This window comes from Sesamum indicum, linkage group LG2, assembly GCF_000512975.1.
Source record: "Sesamum indicum cultivar Zhongzhi No. 13 linkage group LG2, S_indicum_v1.0, whole genome shotgun sequence".
Taxonomy (NCBI): domain Eukaryota; kingdom Viridiplantae; phylum Streptophyta; class Magnoliopsida; order Lamiales; family Pedaliaceae; genus Sesamum; species Sesamum indicum.
This window is the reverse complement of record NC_026146.1, coordinates 13,278,387-13,294,489: the sequence shown is the minus strand read 5'-3', so window position 1 is coordinate 13,294,489 and position 16,103 is coordinate 13,278,387. Positions and strand designations below refer to the sequence as shown.

The following is a 16,103-nucleotide window of genomic DNA, read 5'->3' as shown; positions in this document are numbered from 1 at the left end:
CAATTTGAGCAAGACACTAGCACCGAAGAACTTAGGCTTATCTACTTATGGAAAAGAGTTTCTTGTATTGTTACTTGTTATCACTAAATGGAAGCACTACTTACAGGGAAACCACTTTGTCACCAAAATTGACCAGAAAAGCTTGAAACATATCCTTGATTAAAGGGTGGACTCTCTCTTACAACAAAAGTGGGTAACCAAACTGGTTGGACTTAGCTATGAAGTCCAGTATAAGAAAGGGCATGAAAATAGAGCAACTGATGCTCCTTCCGGACTTGGAACATCACCTAGAGGGAGCTTAATTCTCTGTTGTCTCAACTCATATACCCCTTTGGATGCAAAAACTACAAGAGAGTTATGAAGGAGACTCTTTACTCCAGCCCATCATTCAGGTTAAGGTTATTGATGCTCAAGCATAACCTGATTACAATCTGGAGTTAGGAGTACTGAAAAAGGGGGCAAGGTGTGTGTGGGGAGTCAAGGAAGAATCAGGGAAAAAATCATTCAAGCACCGCATGATTCAGCACAGGGAGGCCACTCAGGAATTAATGGAACATACCAGAGGCTCAAACTGTTATTTTATTGGCCAGAACAGAAGAAGAAGTCAAAACATGGGTGAAAGGATGTGAGATATACAAGAGGGCCAAGCATGAGAGTAATGCTTGTCCAGGTTTTCAGCACCTTGCGTTTTCGCCAAGTGGGGGATGGATATAGTAGAACCATTTCCAGCTGCATAAGGACAACGATAAGTTTCTGCTAGTAGTAGTGGACTATTTCAACAAGTGGGTTCAGGCCAAGTTTCTTGCCAAAATCACAGAAAATGAAGTGCTAAAATTTCTATAGAAAAACATAGTGTGCAGGTATGGTATCCCCGTGAACTTATTTCTTACAATGGTCGTCAATTTCAGAGTTGGAAGATGTAGAATTGGTGTGTCGACTTGGGCATTTAGCAAAGATTCACCTCAGTGGTCTACCCCCCAGTCTAACGATAAGTGTAGGTTATAATCCGCATATTGGTACAAAGGCATCAAATTCAAGCTCGAGCAAGCAAGAGGAAAACGAGTGGACGCCCTACCTGGTGTACAGTGCTCTAACGGGACTACCCCTAGATCCACCACTGGAGAAACTCCCTTCAACTTAGTCTATGGCTCGTAAGCCATTATCCTCATTAAAGCAGGGCTACAAACCTTCAGAATTCAACACTACGAGCAAGAAGATGTAGATATCTTGTTGCTTATTCACCTAGATGTAATAGATGAGATTTCACAAATCAATATTAGTGACATTTTAGATTTCTAGTGATGTCAAATTAATATATCTTTTTATTTGATGAAAATGATACTTCTATTTTTTGTTATTAGTGATGTCAAATTAAATACATTTTTTAGTTAAATGCCATTTCTCCTTTTTTTAAAAAAAAAATTAAAACAAGGCATTTTTGGGCTGTATTTCTTTCCATGGAAAGAGCACAAATTTGACGTGTCAATTATTGTTGATATGTCAATTAATAAAAAACCACGTAAATCAGATGTAATTCTTTGGTAACTCAAATTTCTGTTTTGCTCCCAATATCTTTTAGACTTTTTACCCTTCCCTATTTCAAGTTTCCCTCTGTACCAAACACGCCCTTAATTAGGTTTAGACCTTCATTACCTAAACCCCGAAAGGCATCTCTCACATGGCACTGTTTTCGAACACCCCAACGCTCGAGAATTAAAAATAAAATATAGCAAAAAGCTTAAAGTAGCTTGACCTCCGATCATCCCCTCTGGCGCACGTTAGATGCCACCACCGTCCACCTCTATCCAATGATCCCTCTCACCCTCACTTCACCGTCATCAGCTTCCCTCTCACTGAAACCCCGTTGTTTTCCTTCCCTCAGACCTGTACTTACAACATCAAGATATAACCAACTCAAAAAACTCAAACAGGTATTTTCATGTATGTGTGTGTGTATATATATGCGTATACTTATTGGTGGAGACTTTTTTTGAATTTTTTGAGTTCATTTTTGTGTTGGTTTGATGCAGAGGAGATTGAGGGATGGCAAGTGCAGGGCGGAGTTATCGGCCGACGCGCCGGTGGCTATGGCAATCGGTGCTTGCATTCTCAACTCGCTAATTTTTCCGATGGCTCCATCACCGGAGGATATTGAAGCTGAATCTTTGATTGATTCGGCCGACGCGAGGTTTGCCGTTATGGGAGTCATTAGCTTCATTCCTTATTTCAATTGGATGGTAATTTTTTTCCCCACTATAAGGATTTAATTCAGTGTTTTGGCTTTTCAGATAGTGTATCTTCATTTGGTTTGATATATGCTTATTTTGTGTAGAGTTGGGTGTTTGCTTGGTTGGATACGGGGAAGCGGCGTTATGCTGTTTATGCTATTGTCTATTTGGCTCCTTACTTGAGGTTTGATTTTTTTTAGTTTCCACTGTATATATGTATATGCACTCTATCTTTCTTGAAGAATTAAGATTAAACTTTAAGCTTGCCATTGTGAAAATGAGACTGGAAAATTGGGCATTGATACGAGCAGCAATACATCTGATTGAACATATTCTTTGATTTGGTTAAGAGGATCACTAGGACGATTGAATCAACTATGAGGTAGTGATTATTAATGATTATTGGTCAATTGGAAGGTGAAAGAATGGCCGCTTGTACTCATGTGGGAGAATGATCAAACTGTGTTATAGATGTTTATTGTAGCTTTGAGTTGCCTATTTCATAGGATTTTAAACTTACACATACAAACACATTTTGATGGACACCAATGCTACATGTTGGTGATTTTGCTCTTCCTGTGTCATGTTGGTCAAAGGAGACTTTTCCTATAAGAAAGTTGGAATGATGCAATTACAATCACGCCCCTCTTTGTTCCTCGTTTTCCCGATGATGCTCTATCATCTGCATCTGAAAGCAGCTTGCAGAGAAAATTCATTACTTGCAGTTTTCTGCGTTGTCTTTTAAATTGGTGGCGCTGCGTGTTTTTGGTTTCTGCATCACTGAAGTGAGAATAGATGTTCATCTGATGTTTTATTCACCTGCCAACATCTATTTAGTAATTCAAACAGAGACCACTTGTATTGAAGTTGAAACGTTCTTTCTGTCTTAGGTCAAATCTATCAATATCTCCTGAGGAGAGCTGGCTGCCTATTGCTAGCATTCTCCTTTGCATCTTTCACATACAGGTGGTGTATTATAAATCTTCCCATGAAGTTTTCAGGCTAGTATTAGTTACCTTGAAGTCTTGATCCAATGACCTTTTTGATGGCAGCTGGAAGCAAGTATTAAAAATGGAGATATTCAGGGCTTTCAACTATTTAATGATGCTGCAAAGCGTCTCTCGTCATTGAAGAAGAGTAATAGAATGTCTGATGAGGTACTTGCTACCCGAAACAAAGATATAAATATATAAGTGCTGTTTAAGCTTTTATTTAGTTTGATCATCCATATATGACAGAGGGAGGAAAGAAAGGATTTCCACAATTTGCCATCCCCACGAGAACATTATAGAAATGAAATACGGGATTGGGCTGCTCCACATAAACCTCAACAAGATCATGAAATCTTGGACGAAGATGAAGAAGTTAATGGAGGTTCGAAGCATTAGCCGTCTTAAAGCTTAACTACAGCGTAATGTTGTTGGTTTTCTGTCGATGAATGATGAATATGTGCTTTTGTATCATTTTCTCGGCGTGCAAGCAGTGCAGAACTAACCGAATGTATTCGAGAGTACTTTTTGCTTGCTTTGATTAGTGTATTATGGCTGTAGACTGCTGCCAGTTGAAAGTCAGTTACTGAAAAATGATCTATCATAACATAGTTTGGGAATGAGAAGTTTCCTTGTTCCTCTCTCTCCACTCAATATAATGCAGGGGATGGTTAAATTCAGTCCATCTGTATTTCGTCGAAAGAGGAAAGGTGGGAGTGTACCCCTGATACTATTTTGTTTCAATCTACCTGGAATCTTGGTCAGTTTATGAAGAAAGAAAGCTATAATTGAGTCTTATTTGTGAGTCATTATAAGAAATTAGACTGATTGTTCACTCATTACCTCCTAGATTTTTCCAATATAAAACCAATGTGTAATAAAAGATCTAATGTGCACTTACGATGTAAAACACCATTGGGCTTTTTGAATCACGTCTTTTTTGTTAAGAAAATGATGTGAATTAATTATGGAGGGTCAATCAAATTACATTACCTGATCAAGCAATCATGGCAGAAGTTTTCCTCCCACGATTATAAGTAAGGTTGTTTTTCAATAAATTCACACAAGTTGGATAAGAAGTCAAGTTAAAAAAGCAGACAAGTAGCTAGGGGACACAACAAATCAAATTCAAGGCTCTCTACAATGAGGTATTGCAACCGCATAAGGTTCTATATTTTCTTTGGCATCATATTATCAAATCTTAATATCAAATTTGGGGTAGTCGTGATTTTCTCCTGGAAGTCCTTAGGAAATTCCGCATCCAATTTAAGAATAAGATCCCAGCCAATCAAAAATCAAACCAAGAATTAGAGGATATATTTTTCATTCTTGAGTATGCATTCTAGAGATTGTAACTTCTTTTATTTAAATTCACAAATTTAGTTTTTTCCATAATTTCTAGTCTTTCAATAATTTGTGGGAACGCCAAAATTTTATGTTTGCAAAAAATAATTAAGTGATAAGAAAAAATATGAATAAATAAATTTTATTAATTTAAAGGGTAAATTACAACGACCTCCCTAGGGTTTTGCATAATTACAAGTACCTCTCGTTGTTTGAAAAATTATTAATATCCTCCTGATTTTAACGGCAGTCTAACAATTAGCCAAATCCGTTAAGTGTTCATCCATTTTTTATGGTGAACTGACCATAATGCCTTTGTGGATTAAAAATTATAATATTATTTATTTTTTTTAAAAATTTTTGTTTTTTACTTGGACTAAGTGGATAATATTTTTATAATTTTAAAATTTTTCATCCACTCTGTTCGATTTTTTTATAAGTTTTTAATTTTTTTTAACAAAATACAATAAAAATAAAGTTGACAATTTCATACCTCTATTCAAGGATTACATAATTTCTTCAAACATCAGGAGTGTTTGTAATTTTTCGAATAGCAAGGATATAATCATAATTATGACAAACTCAGGAGTTGTTGTAATTTACCCTAATTTAAATGAACAATTGATACAATCTCTATTAACGATAATCTCCTCATAATTTGCTATGAATTTCAATCAAAGGGCTTGAAGCTTGCTCTTTGATGTGAATGTATAATCTTCTTCAAATTTGTGGAGCAAACTATGAATCACGTTGAAATTTATTACAAGGCTTTTTGAGAATCTGATGCCAAAGAAGATGTAGAACATTTGTGATTGTAGTGCTTCGTTGTAACAAAGAGTTTTAGACTTAAGTTCTTTGATTTGTTCTTGTGATTAATGTTCATTTAGGGAGATCCCTTTATATAGGTATACACAGGGTTTTTGACTTGCAGCTTGACTTATTTTTATTAAGTTTAAACACTATCGACTTTGATATAAATTCATTAACTATCAAATTGTATTTGAACACGTTTTGACCTAATTAGTCAGTCCAAAGGATATTTGCATTTATCATTACTCGATCCTTCAAAACGCATAAGACCCAATGTAACTTGGACTTAAGAATTTATTGTTTAGAAAATATAAAAAACCAAAATTTATTATAAACTTTTATCTAGAATTCAATTATTAATTAATTTATATTGTACTTTTAATTAATAATTTATTATAAATATTTGATGTCAACACATCGATATTCACAATTTAGCACAACCGAATATATAGGACTGAAGGAATTGAGATTAAATCACTTAATTTGTTATTTAAAATATACACATCATTTGTACATATATTCATTTAGTTGCACTGTAGCATTGGTTTTAAGGGGCAGTAAAGTGAAAGGGGAAGGAGATTACTTTAAGACGTAGACTTGGGCTCGTCTTTTCTTACCAAGAATCAAGAATCCAAAGCGCCAAAGGAAATTGTGCGCGCCAAGCCAGACTTCAGAAAAAAAGGAGCAAACAGTAGAACGGCCAATGAAGTAAACACACGGTGCAGACCCCACCAGACTGTAAAGCGACGTATTGTTTCATGTCTGAAGATCCCAAGAGGCATGTTCCGAGTATTTTCAAGAACTTTGCTCAGTGCCCACCGTCGCTTTAACTTCAACTCCTGCCCCTGCAGAACCCATCACGTTACTCGCGCACTCATGTCCACCAACGCCGCCGTTAAGCGAGTGGGCACCCACAATGGAAGCTTCCACTGTGATGAAGCCCTCGGCTGCTTCATGATTCGTCTCACCGAAAAGTTCTCCGGTGCTCATATTGTTCGCACTCGGGACCCTCAGGTCGTCTTAGTCGCTAATGATAAAACGAATCTGTGGGTATATTTGTTGCAGCGTGATAGTTGAGCATGTAGGTGATGTGTTTGTTGAAATGTCTCGACAATATAGGTGCTGGAATCGCTTGATGCGGTACTCGATGTGGGTGGTGTTTATGATGCCTCCAGAGATCGTTATGATCATCATCAGAAGGGTTTTGAGGAGGTTTTTGGGCATGGATTTAATACTAAGCTCAGTAGTGCTGGCCTTGTTTACAAGGTAATATTCATATAGAGCAGTCACCTTGTTGTTCTTTTGATTTTTCTTACGCCTCATGGATGAACTACAATTTCAGTGATTACTTTGGTTACACGGCAGTTACTTACAACTATTTGTTAGATCACTACTGAATAGTTGCGTAAGGATTATTGTTTATTTTGTGGAGCTAATCTTGTTTCCTTCATGTGTAGCATTTTGGAAAGGAGATAATAGCTAAGGAGCTTCAAGTTGATGAAGAGCATCCAAATGTACATCGATTGTTTCTTGCAATTTATAAGAACTTTATGGAGGTAATCAACTTTTTGCAATTTGAGTTCCTTCCTGAAAAATTCAGTTTCGTCTGAATTGAATGGTTGAGTTAAATTATACAATACTATTTGTCGTGTAAGCATCTATATTAGTAAGTTCCGTATTGTTACTTCATCGTCAGTTGTTAACCTCTATTGCTTATGTAGATTATCCTCCATTCTCCTACTAAAGATATCACATTTTGTTTTTAATATCATTGCGCATTTGGACAGAAAGTGCACTTGTTTGTGCAAGTATCCTCATTGTTATATATATATAATGGGATAGGGCTCTCTGCCATGAATTGAGTCGTGGGCTTGTGGCAGCCTGTCTGTCTGCCAGTCTCCCCACTGATAATAAATAATCTCTGTCCTAATGAGCTCACTGAAATAATAAATTAAGAATATGAAGGCCTTAATAGTTACTACTGATAATGATGAAATCTTGAGCCTGATAAAATTTGAACTCTATGAAGATAATTTCTCTATATATTTTCATAATATAAACAGCAAAAACATTCAACTTTTTAAAAGTATAACTGACATAATATTACGAACTTTAGGAAATTCTACTAATATTTCAAAATTGATTATATTATTTAGCTATAACTGGGAAAATCTTTTAAGTTTTACAATTATAGGAGATCTAATTATCCCAAGCACCTTTTTGCATAGCAGTATTTCTTAGTTTTATGTGTATTAGAAACATATGTTATAATCTTCGTGGGGGTAAATTATGCAACAAAAGGAGGTTCCAAGTTTTACAGCAAGACCTTATAACAGACTGTTTAAGGCTGGGAAATCTGATGGTGTTATTTTAAATGGTTTTGTTAAGCTGACAATCGGCTTTCTAGGCGACTAACATGGTTTATGAGTTGGGCACTAAGAAATCATGACAATGTTTGAGAGGGAGAAAAGAAAGAAAGAAGTATTAAACTGTGAACATTCATTCCCTATAGATTATTATCATTTACTCTTCTGAGAATTTAATTCAATGATTTAGTATTCTAGTGCAAAGGTAGAACTAAAACTAACAGGAGAGAGCCATGAAAAAGCATTACACTTCTTTCGATGGGTTTTTGGTGGAATATTGGGTGTTTGAAGAAAATCCATACATTCCTGGCATCTTTCAGGTTGGACAAGTCCTACCTAACTGCAGAGGATTTATGAATGTATGCATATATGTGTTTGTGGGGCCTGTCCCCTTGTGCAGTATTATCTCATTGTCCAGAAAATACCAAAATCTATCACTGTAAATGTGAAGAAAGCCAACCAAACAGAATAAGCATGTTAGTTTATTTCCATGAGAGAAAGAGGGGGAGAGACGCTAGATGAGGAGCAACACTTTGAGGTAAAGTGTTGCTGGCGTGGCCTAACCTCAGCAAACTGGCACCGTATGCAATGTGATGTTCCTCATGTCTCTCGAGCTAATTGCAGCTGCTGGATTTCTTGGTTTCCTGATCATAGAATGCTAACACTAAGGCGGACCTAATGCAGTTAGTTAATGAGACCTGTTGTAGTGCAACCGTTAGTAGCATCTCTCCTTGTTCTAAAGTTGAAGATACCTCCAATGCAGTCAGTTAGTCCGACAATTTATGGTTTATATTATAAGAAATGGAAAAATAAGCAACTATTGACATTCCAGTCCTATTATATACACGAGTTCTCGTCATCTCTTTGCCTTAAGCTGAATTGCTCCCGATCCTGGCGGTGCATTGATTATATTTTCCTTGTATATGATGTCAAATTTAGCATTACATTGTTACTGTTAACGATAACATATCTTTCACCTATAACAGGCAATTGATGCTATTGACAACGGAATCAATCAGTATAATACAGACCAGCCACCAAGATATGTGAATAATACACACTTGTCTTCACGAGTCGGAAAACTAAATTTGGATTGGGTAGATCCTGACCAGTCCGCTGAGAAGGAAAATACAGCATTTGAACGTGCAATGGCTCTTGCTGGAAATGAGTTTCTGGATGTAAGGTTTTCAGAATTTACATCTGGAAGGTGTCTTTCTTTATACACCTTTTTTGAAATTGATTTTACATGAAAGGTGCTGCTGCAAAGAAGGGTGTTTGACTCTATGACAGCAAAAACTTATGCCTAAAATTTTTTGACCCTGAGGTCCTGGCCAACTCTCTAGCCATAAAAGAATTGAAATATCTTCAAGATTAACTTTTGGAAATTTTAACCATCAGTGTCTTCATTCAGTGTCTCTGCTATCTTGTGAGATCATGGCTACCAGCTCGGTCAATTGTGATGGAATGCATTGAAGCAAGGCTAGATGTTGATCCTAGTGGAGAAATTATGGTCTTACATAGAAGTTGCCCTGTAAGTATTTTACCTTCACATTCAGAGATTTAACTTTTTCTTCTTTTGCGTTGCTAGGACTAGTTGATATTTCAATCATATTTTCTTTTTTGCAGTTTATTGTCAAGTATTTAGGATTACATATTATAGTCTAGTAAGTTTCTCGATCTTTCTGGGTAATGCTCTGTTGAATGTAGCACCTCCGGTTTTTCTAAGAGATGCTCCATCTAACTGAAGTTATTTTAATAAACAATATTTGAACAAATTAAAACTTTAAGTGCTTTTCCTGTAAACGACTCAAAGCATAATGTCTTTGACTGGTCATATACCAATTCAGAAGAAAAACTTTAAACTGGGTTATTATTACTGTTAAATTCCTTGTTGCTTACCATGGGAAGAATTTTTCTTTCTTATAGTACCTTTGCTTGTCCTAGCTCTTTTTTCGTCTAAGTATGTCTTCATTATGCAAGCGAATAAACCATAGTGCTTTCATCTCCTTTCTTTAAGCAAGCTAACTATTGTTGCAATCCTATTGGAGTTGCTCTTGGCTTGCCCATGTCCATATGCTTTTATTATCAAGCAATGGGGTAAATTACAAATTACCTACCTGTGTTATTTGAAATGTTCACATAAGCCCCTTTTACCCCCCCTGTGTTTTTCAAAAAGGAGCAAATTAGCCCCCCACCCCACCGCCAACCCCCCACCAGGGAGGCAGAGTCCTTTTAAGAAAACGCAGGGGGTATAATAGTATTTTATTTTTCAGAGGGGCTTATGTGAACATTTTGAATAACACGGGGAGGTAATTTGCGTTTTACCCCAAGCAATGTGATCTTTTAATCTTATTTACAGCAGTCATTACCACATCATCCTCTTAAGAGTTGGAATCTGAATTATAAGCTTTTATTAATTTATCTGTGTCATTACTAATCATCTTATTGGTTCAACAGTGGAAACTTCACTTGTTTGAGCTTGAGGAGGAGATGAAGATTAGCCCACTTCTTAAATATGTCATTTATCAGGTAGTTTAATGCTATCTGTTGCTTTTCCAAAATCTCTTTCTCCATGCACTTCATATTTATGTACCTTATATGGTTCTTAAGTAATCCATGTATGACAGTTTTGAGTGATCATGCTCTTCTATATTGCTCCATAAATTGGTTGAGTAGGAGATGACGACTAGCACACTTCTTGCGCATGTTTTCTTATGATGAGCATCTCTTTTACGATCATTTTTCCTTCATAATTTTGTCATTAAGGACATTCTTTCAGTAGTTTCCAGAGTGACATGTCAATTGCAGACACTTGTTAACAGCAACTTGTGTTGGTGGGTTGTGCATCATTAATTTTAGGGGAAGTTTCTACATTCGAGTTTGTTTGGATCAAATGTGTCTGGATATTCCGGATTTTATTATGACTAAGGTGATCGCCTGCGAAATTATTTAGGACGACCGAAGCAACAACTGGCGAGTTCAGGCAGTGAAAATAGCACCAGATAAATTTGAAAGTCGGAAGGCCCTTCCTGCCCAGTGGCGAGGTCTGCGAGACGACGAATTATCCAAGGAGTCAGGAATTCCTGGTGGTGTTTTTGTCCATATGAGTGGATTTATAGGTGGAAATCAAACGTATGAAGGTGCACTTGCAATGGCAAAAGCTGCTTTGGAGCTCTGACCATAAGACATAAAAAGGTGCTCTCTATGCTACTTCTTGTGCGATGTGTGTTAAAAGGTGTCTTGACTTTCAAGCTAGCATAACATATGCGATTTTATGGATGATGTCGGACAATTTCTCATGTAATTGAAAGAAAGTTTGCATAATTTCATCCTCTTTTTTCTCTTGGATACTGTAGTGTATATGACTATATATAGCCGTACATATATCCAAGATTTTTTTCAAAATCTTGACTATTCATCTCTAGAATCTATGATCACTGTTGCTAAATATCTGATTAGATCTTGAACTTCTCTTTTCATTTAGGAGATCTCCCAGTTGCTAAAAATCGGGTTGGGGCATTTTAAAATCCTGAACGTTCATATCTATAAATTTAAGATCCAATAGTTGCTAAATATCTGATCAGATCTTCAAATTGTCGTTTTATTCAGGAGATCTCATAGTATTTTAAAATATAGTTAGGAAACAAGACGTAGTGTGGGTGATCTTTATTATATAGAATTTTTAATAAGCAAGAGATCTACAAGCTTTTGTTAAAACTCAATGTCGATGAAATTAATAGACAAATCAAGTTCATACACAATTTCAAACTTGACTTGAGTTTGCTATTCTAAGCCTACTATGGGGAAGTGGGGAGGTGTATCCATGGGCTGATCAACCCAGTCTCAGAGCATCGGGTAGTGACATGCAGCTTGCCTGCATGCACCATTGTAGTAGCTTACAGACATTTGCTAGACGATGTTCGCACAATGCCGCAATGGGCACAATTGGGCATAAGATGCTGATGATGGGCGCTGCCGGGCAACCACTTGAGATCTGTAAAATTGTTGGGACTAAGCTTTTGCAGGAACAGACAGATATGAGTGCAAGGGCCTTGGCGCGGACCAAAAGATGGCTGGAAATACACTCAAATGATCAAACACTGCAGGTTGTTTGATTTTGTAGGCAGCCTTTGCTAATCTGAGTGTGCAAGTCAAAAGTAAACAGAGGTGTAAAGTTGGTTAAAAGGCATTCATACAACTTAGGTGGGAAAATTCCTCAATTTCTGAAGCAGACTTAAGTATTGAACTTTTTGTTAATCTTGAATTATATCTATTATTTTTAATTTATTTCAAAACTGCACTTCAAATTCATTTTTTTATGATTATTTTATCCTCATTATAATAATTTTAATTTGAACTTATTATTTTTAATTTATTTCAAAATTGGAGGTCTAGGCTCTAGCCGTTGGGCTAATTTTGATTTTGTTGAAAATAAAAGTGTTGAATTGTAGAATTAATCCTAATAGACTTTTATTAACAACATTATTTTGACTATAATAATTTAGCGTTTGATGAGGTTGGCACGTGCGCAACAATTTCACACGCTTCATCAAAATATCCTGGGCTGCTGCTTCATTTATCCTCATCTCACATTCCATCAATCCACTGTTCTTTTCATCAATGGCGTCCTTTGCCTTCTACCAACCCCTCTCCCCTTCTTCTTCCCTCTCCACACTCAGAAAAACCCTAATTTCTGATCTAAATCCCAAATCTAGAAACCCTTTGTCCTCATTCCCACTCCTCCAACCGAAAACCCTAACCCTATTCCCAAATCTCAAACCCCCCACTTTCCGCCCTCCACACTCTTCCACTGATATCACCGCCATCTCCGCCGCCACTTCGCAGCAGTCACTCAAATCGCGTCTCAAGAATGGCGAAACCCTCTATGGGATCTTCCTCCTCACCTTTTCCCCGACAATCGCCGAGATAGCTGGGCTCGCTGGCTACGACTTCGCCGTAGTGGATATGGAGCACGGACACGGGGGAATCTCAGATGCTCTCCCCTGTCTTCACGCCCTTGCTGCCACTAACACAGCTGCTATTCTCCGTGTTCCCGAGTCCTCGGCCACGTGGGCTAAAAAGGCCCTGGATCTGGGCCCTCAGGGAATCATGTTCCCCATGATTGACGGCCCGAAATCAGCCCGTAAAGCCGTCTCTTATTGTCGATTCCCGCCCAACGGCGTCCGGGGTTCGGCCCACACAATCGTCCGGGCGTCCGACTACGGCATCAACGAAGGGTACTTGAGTAATTACGAAGAGGAGCTGCTGGTCATGTGCCAGGTGGAGTCCGAGGACGGGGCCAAGAAAATCGAAGAAATCGCGAACGTGGACGGAGTTGACTGCATACAAATGGGGCCTCTGGATTTGAGTGCAAGCATGGGGTATCTGTGGGACCCAGGTAACAAGAAGGTGAGGGAGGTGATACGGGCTGCGGAGAAGGGGGTGCTCAAAGAAGGTGGGGCGTATTTGTCTGGTTTCGTGATGCCGTACGACGGGGCGGAGGAGCTGCGGCGAAGAGGATACCATATGGTGGCGGGAGCGGCGGATGTGGGGCTGTTTAGGACTGCGGCGGTGGAGGATGTCAAGAAATTCAAGATGAGTTTAGCGGAAGAAGAGTCTGATGAGGAGAAGGAAAATGGCAAAGTTCCTGAGGAGAAATACTGGAGCGAATGAATGTTTCCTTGTACATTTACATTTTTGGAAAATAAACCATGTTGTTTCCATTGGTTTCTTATCCTGGTGCTTCTCTTCATTTTTTTCCCTTTGGCACAAATATTATTATTATAAGAATGTGCATAATTTTTACAAATAAATTAAAATAAAATATTTCTGTAACTTGTATTACTTTTTGTAAAGTAAAAAAAAAAGTATTTAAAAATATATATTAAAATAATAAATTAACATTTGATTGGTGCAAAACCCGTACGGGTTCGGTAGGATGTGGATTCGTATTTGTAACTTAGGCTGAAACGTTTACAAATTCGAAAAAAGGGACCTAAAAAAACTGCAAGTGTCAAACTTTGACAAGATGATACTAAATAAAGAAAATAAATACAAATTGAGATAAAGTATGATAAAAGTGTGATAATAGTTGGCAGATATGATAAGAATTGCTAATGAGAGCTTGGTGGCGGGGGGGGGGGGGGGGGGGGGGGGGGGAGGTAATTGCCACCCGAGTAGATAAGGGTTCACATTATCATCCTTATCCTACTGGTTTGTTGGTCTTGCGGTAGTCCTCCTCGATTGGGAGACTTCAGTGGGCTAAGGAATCTGTTGCCCCAGGGGTTTGTCCCCCTAGCTAGATCTTCTCGTAGTGACTTAGTTTAATGGCAATCCTCTCGTAGTTCCTATGCCTAGTTAGCTGTTGAGATGGCTGTCTTGTTGGTTTATAGGCTTCTCGTACATATTTGTATTTTTGGGCCAGGGGCTTTCTTGGGCTACAAATATGAGTGGGTTTAGGAAGGGTCCTGTCAAGTCATCTCTTTCTGGACTTTTTTGAGTTAGTCTGTTAGGTTGAGAAATAGGCCTGCTTCTAGGCTGCTCGTATAGGGCCATACCGATGTTAATATTAAAAAATATTAACAAACAAAGATAATAAATAATGATGGAGAAAACAAAAAGTGAACAAGAAAAAAAAATAATTACCAAAAGATAGTTATGAAAAACCAAAATAAGTGGTGGAGTTATAAATAATTAACTAATTTAAAATTTTAAAAATAAATGGCAGACTAAAATTAAGTGAAACTCCCAAAAGGCATTCTCACTTAATGATAAAGCATACATTATACGAATTTCAATCTAATTTCATCTTATTTTCCATGTGTATTCTAATAAATTAGGCCTGTCAATGGGCTCAAATTATCTTTGTCCAAATCCATTAAATCAAGCTACATAAAAATATTTAAATTAGGTCCAGATCCATTATATTAAATGATTAGGTTTAGGTCAAATTATATACCCATATAAATACTCAATTTACCCATCACCAACTTTTGCCCTAACCCTCTCCACTCTACGCCTCCAAATTATTTCTGAGAATTCTCTCAAATTTTCATCCACCGCACCCAATTCAGGCGGTCGTCAACTTACCTCTTGGCCGTGGACCTCCCCACCTCCACACCCACCAGTGGGAGAAAGTAGGTTTCTTTTATTATCCCATTTGATTTTCTATTTTTCTTCAAAATCTCCGAGGTACTTTGTTAATGCACCAAGCAATGCCCTTATGTCTACGCTATCTTTGTGAGAGCATTCTCCCCGCAGCATAGGGTTATAACTTTATCGTCATGAGTTTTAAATGTTTCTTTCTATTTCAGTCAAAGTGATATTCGAGAATGATTCGTGTTAATGGTGGCAATCACATCATCATACTTGCTAAACAAGATATTAAACAATGGAAAGAACAGACATGGAATTATAGGTGTTCCATCTCGTCACTCAATTGTGTTTATTTTATGTTCACAATCTTATTTGTTTTGTTCTTTGCCTTGGTAAGTTTTTTTCAAAGGACGAAAGGTTAGCCTGTTATTGTAGATTCTCTAGATGTCGAAGTGTAGTAAATGACATTGAAGCTTAAGAACGATTAACAAAGCTATATATATCCCGTAGTAAATTGAAAGACTTGCAGGGAGAATAAGAGAGACCAGTTGGTTCATTTTCTATCAATTCTTTCGAAATTATAATTTTTTGACATTTCTATCAATTGAGATATAAAGATGGAGCAGTATTGGTCATGTTACCCTTTTGATTAAATCTGTATTGTACTAATACTAGATTATGAAGTCTATGCAATTGCCAATGCCTATGATGTCTTTATCTTTCTCTCATGTTTGAGGTTATATTTGATTCCGTGGAACAATGAGAGTGGTGGTCATGAAGCTATAGTATTTAGGGTTTGTAACACAAAGAGCCGGATTGGTACTTATGGAGTTTTGAGGTGAACTGAAGAGTTCCAAGTTTTACCTCCTTTTTTCTTGTATTCGAGATACATAATTTATGCAATTTTGGTACTTCATTTAATTTCTTATCGGTGCTAATTTAGGACTTCGTGGTATATTTCAAGTATTATGAAGTTATGAATGAGATAAGTAGAAAAAGTTAAGGAACACAATATCTGATGTACGTTTCTGTAAGCGTGCAAGTATGAAGAAACAAATTATCATATTTATAATAACCCATTAATAGTCTTTAAATGAGTTGTCTAGTCAAGAATATAGAGTATCTGAAATGTTTCTTAAAATTGAAATCAGACATGACTAGAAACTTTTTTCTAAAAGATCTTTCCTGTCAAACTTCTTATAATGTCTCCTGTCAAGCTTTTCCATCCATGTCAAAAGTTCATGTCTGATTTCAATTTTAGACACATTTAT

At 37.2% G+C, this 16,103-nt stretch overlaps 3 protein-coding genes across 3 annotated transcripts; all 3 read left to right on the top strand.

The window, feature by feature from the left end:
* On the top strand, positions 1,636-3,871 carry LOC105156044. The gene is made up of 6 exons (XM_011072073.2): positions 1,636-1,931; positions 2,031-2,237; positions 2,333-2,412; positions 3,119-3,194; positions 3,281-3,385; positions 3,467-3,871. Exons 1-6 carry the CDS (start codon positions 1,809-1,811, stop codon positions 3,614-3,616), a joined length of 741 nt encoding a protein of 246 aa, XP_011070375.1. The 5' UTR covers positions 1,636-1,808; the 3' UTR covers positions 3,617-3,871.
* On the top strand, positions 5,962-11,155 carry LOC105156043 (UPF0160 protein C27H6.8). The gene is made up of 7 exons (XM_011072072.2): positions 5,962-6,385; positions 6,491-6,637; positions 6,829-6,927; positions 8,724-8,915; positions 9,149-9,268; positions 10,195-10,266; positions 10,691-11,155. Exons 1-7 carry the CDS (start codon positions 6,152-6,154, stop codon positions 10,913-10,915), a joined length of 1,089 nt encoding a protein of 362 aa, XP_011070374.1. The 5' UTR covers positions 5,962-6,151; the 3' UTR covers positions 10,916-11,155.
* On the top strand, positions 12,235-13,471 carry LOC105156041 (2-keto-3-deoxy-L-rhamnonate aldolase). Its single transcript, XM_011072071.2, has one exon. The coding sequence runs from the start codon at positions 12,358-12,360 to the stop codon at positions 13,408-13,410; it is 1,053 nt and encodes a 350-aa protein (XP_011070373.1). The 5' UTR covers positions 12,235-12,357; the 3' UTR covers positions 13,411-13,471.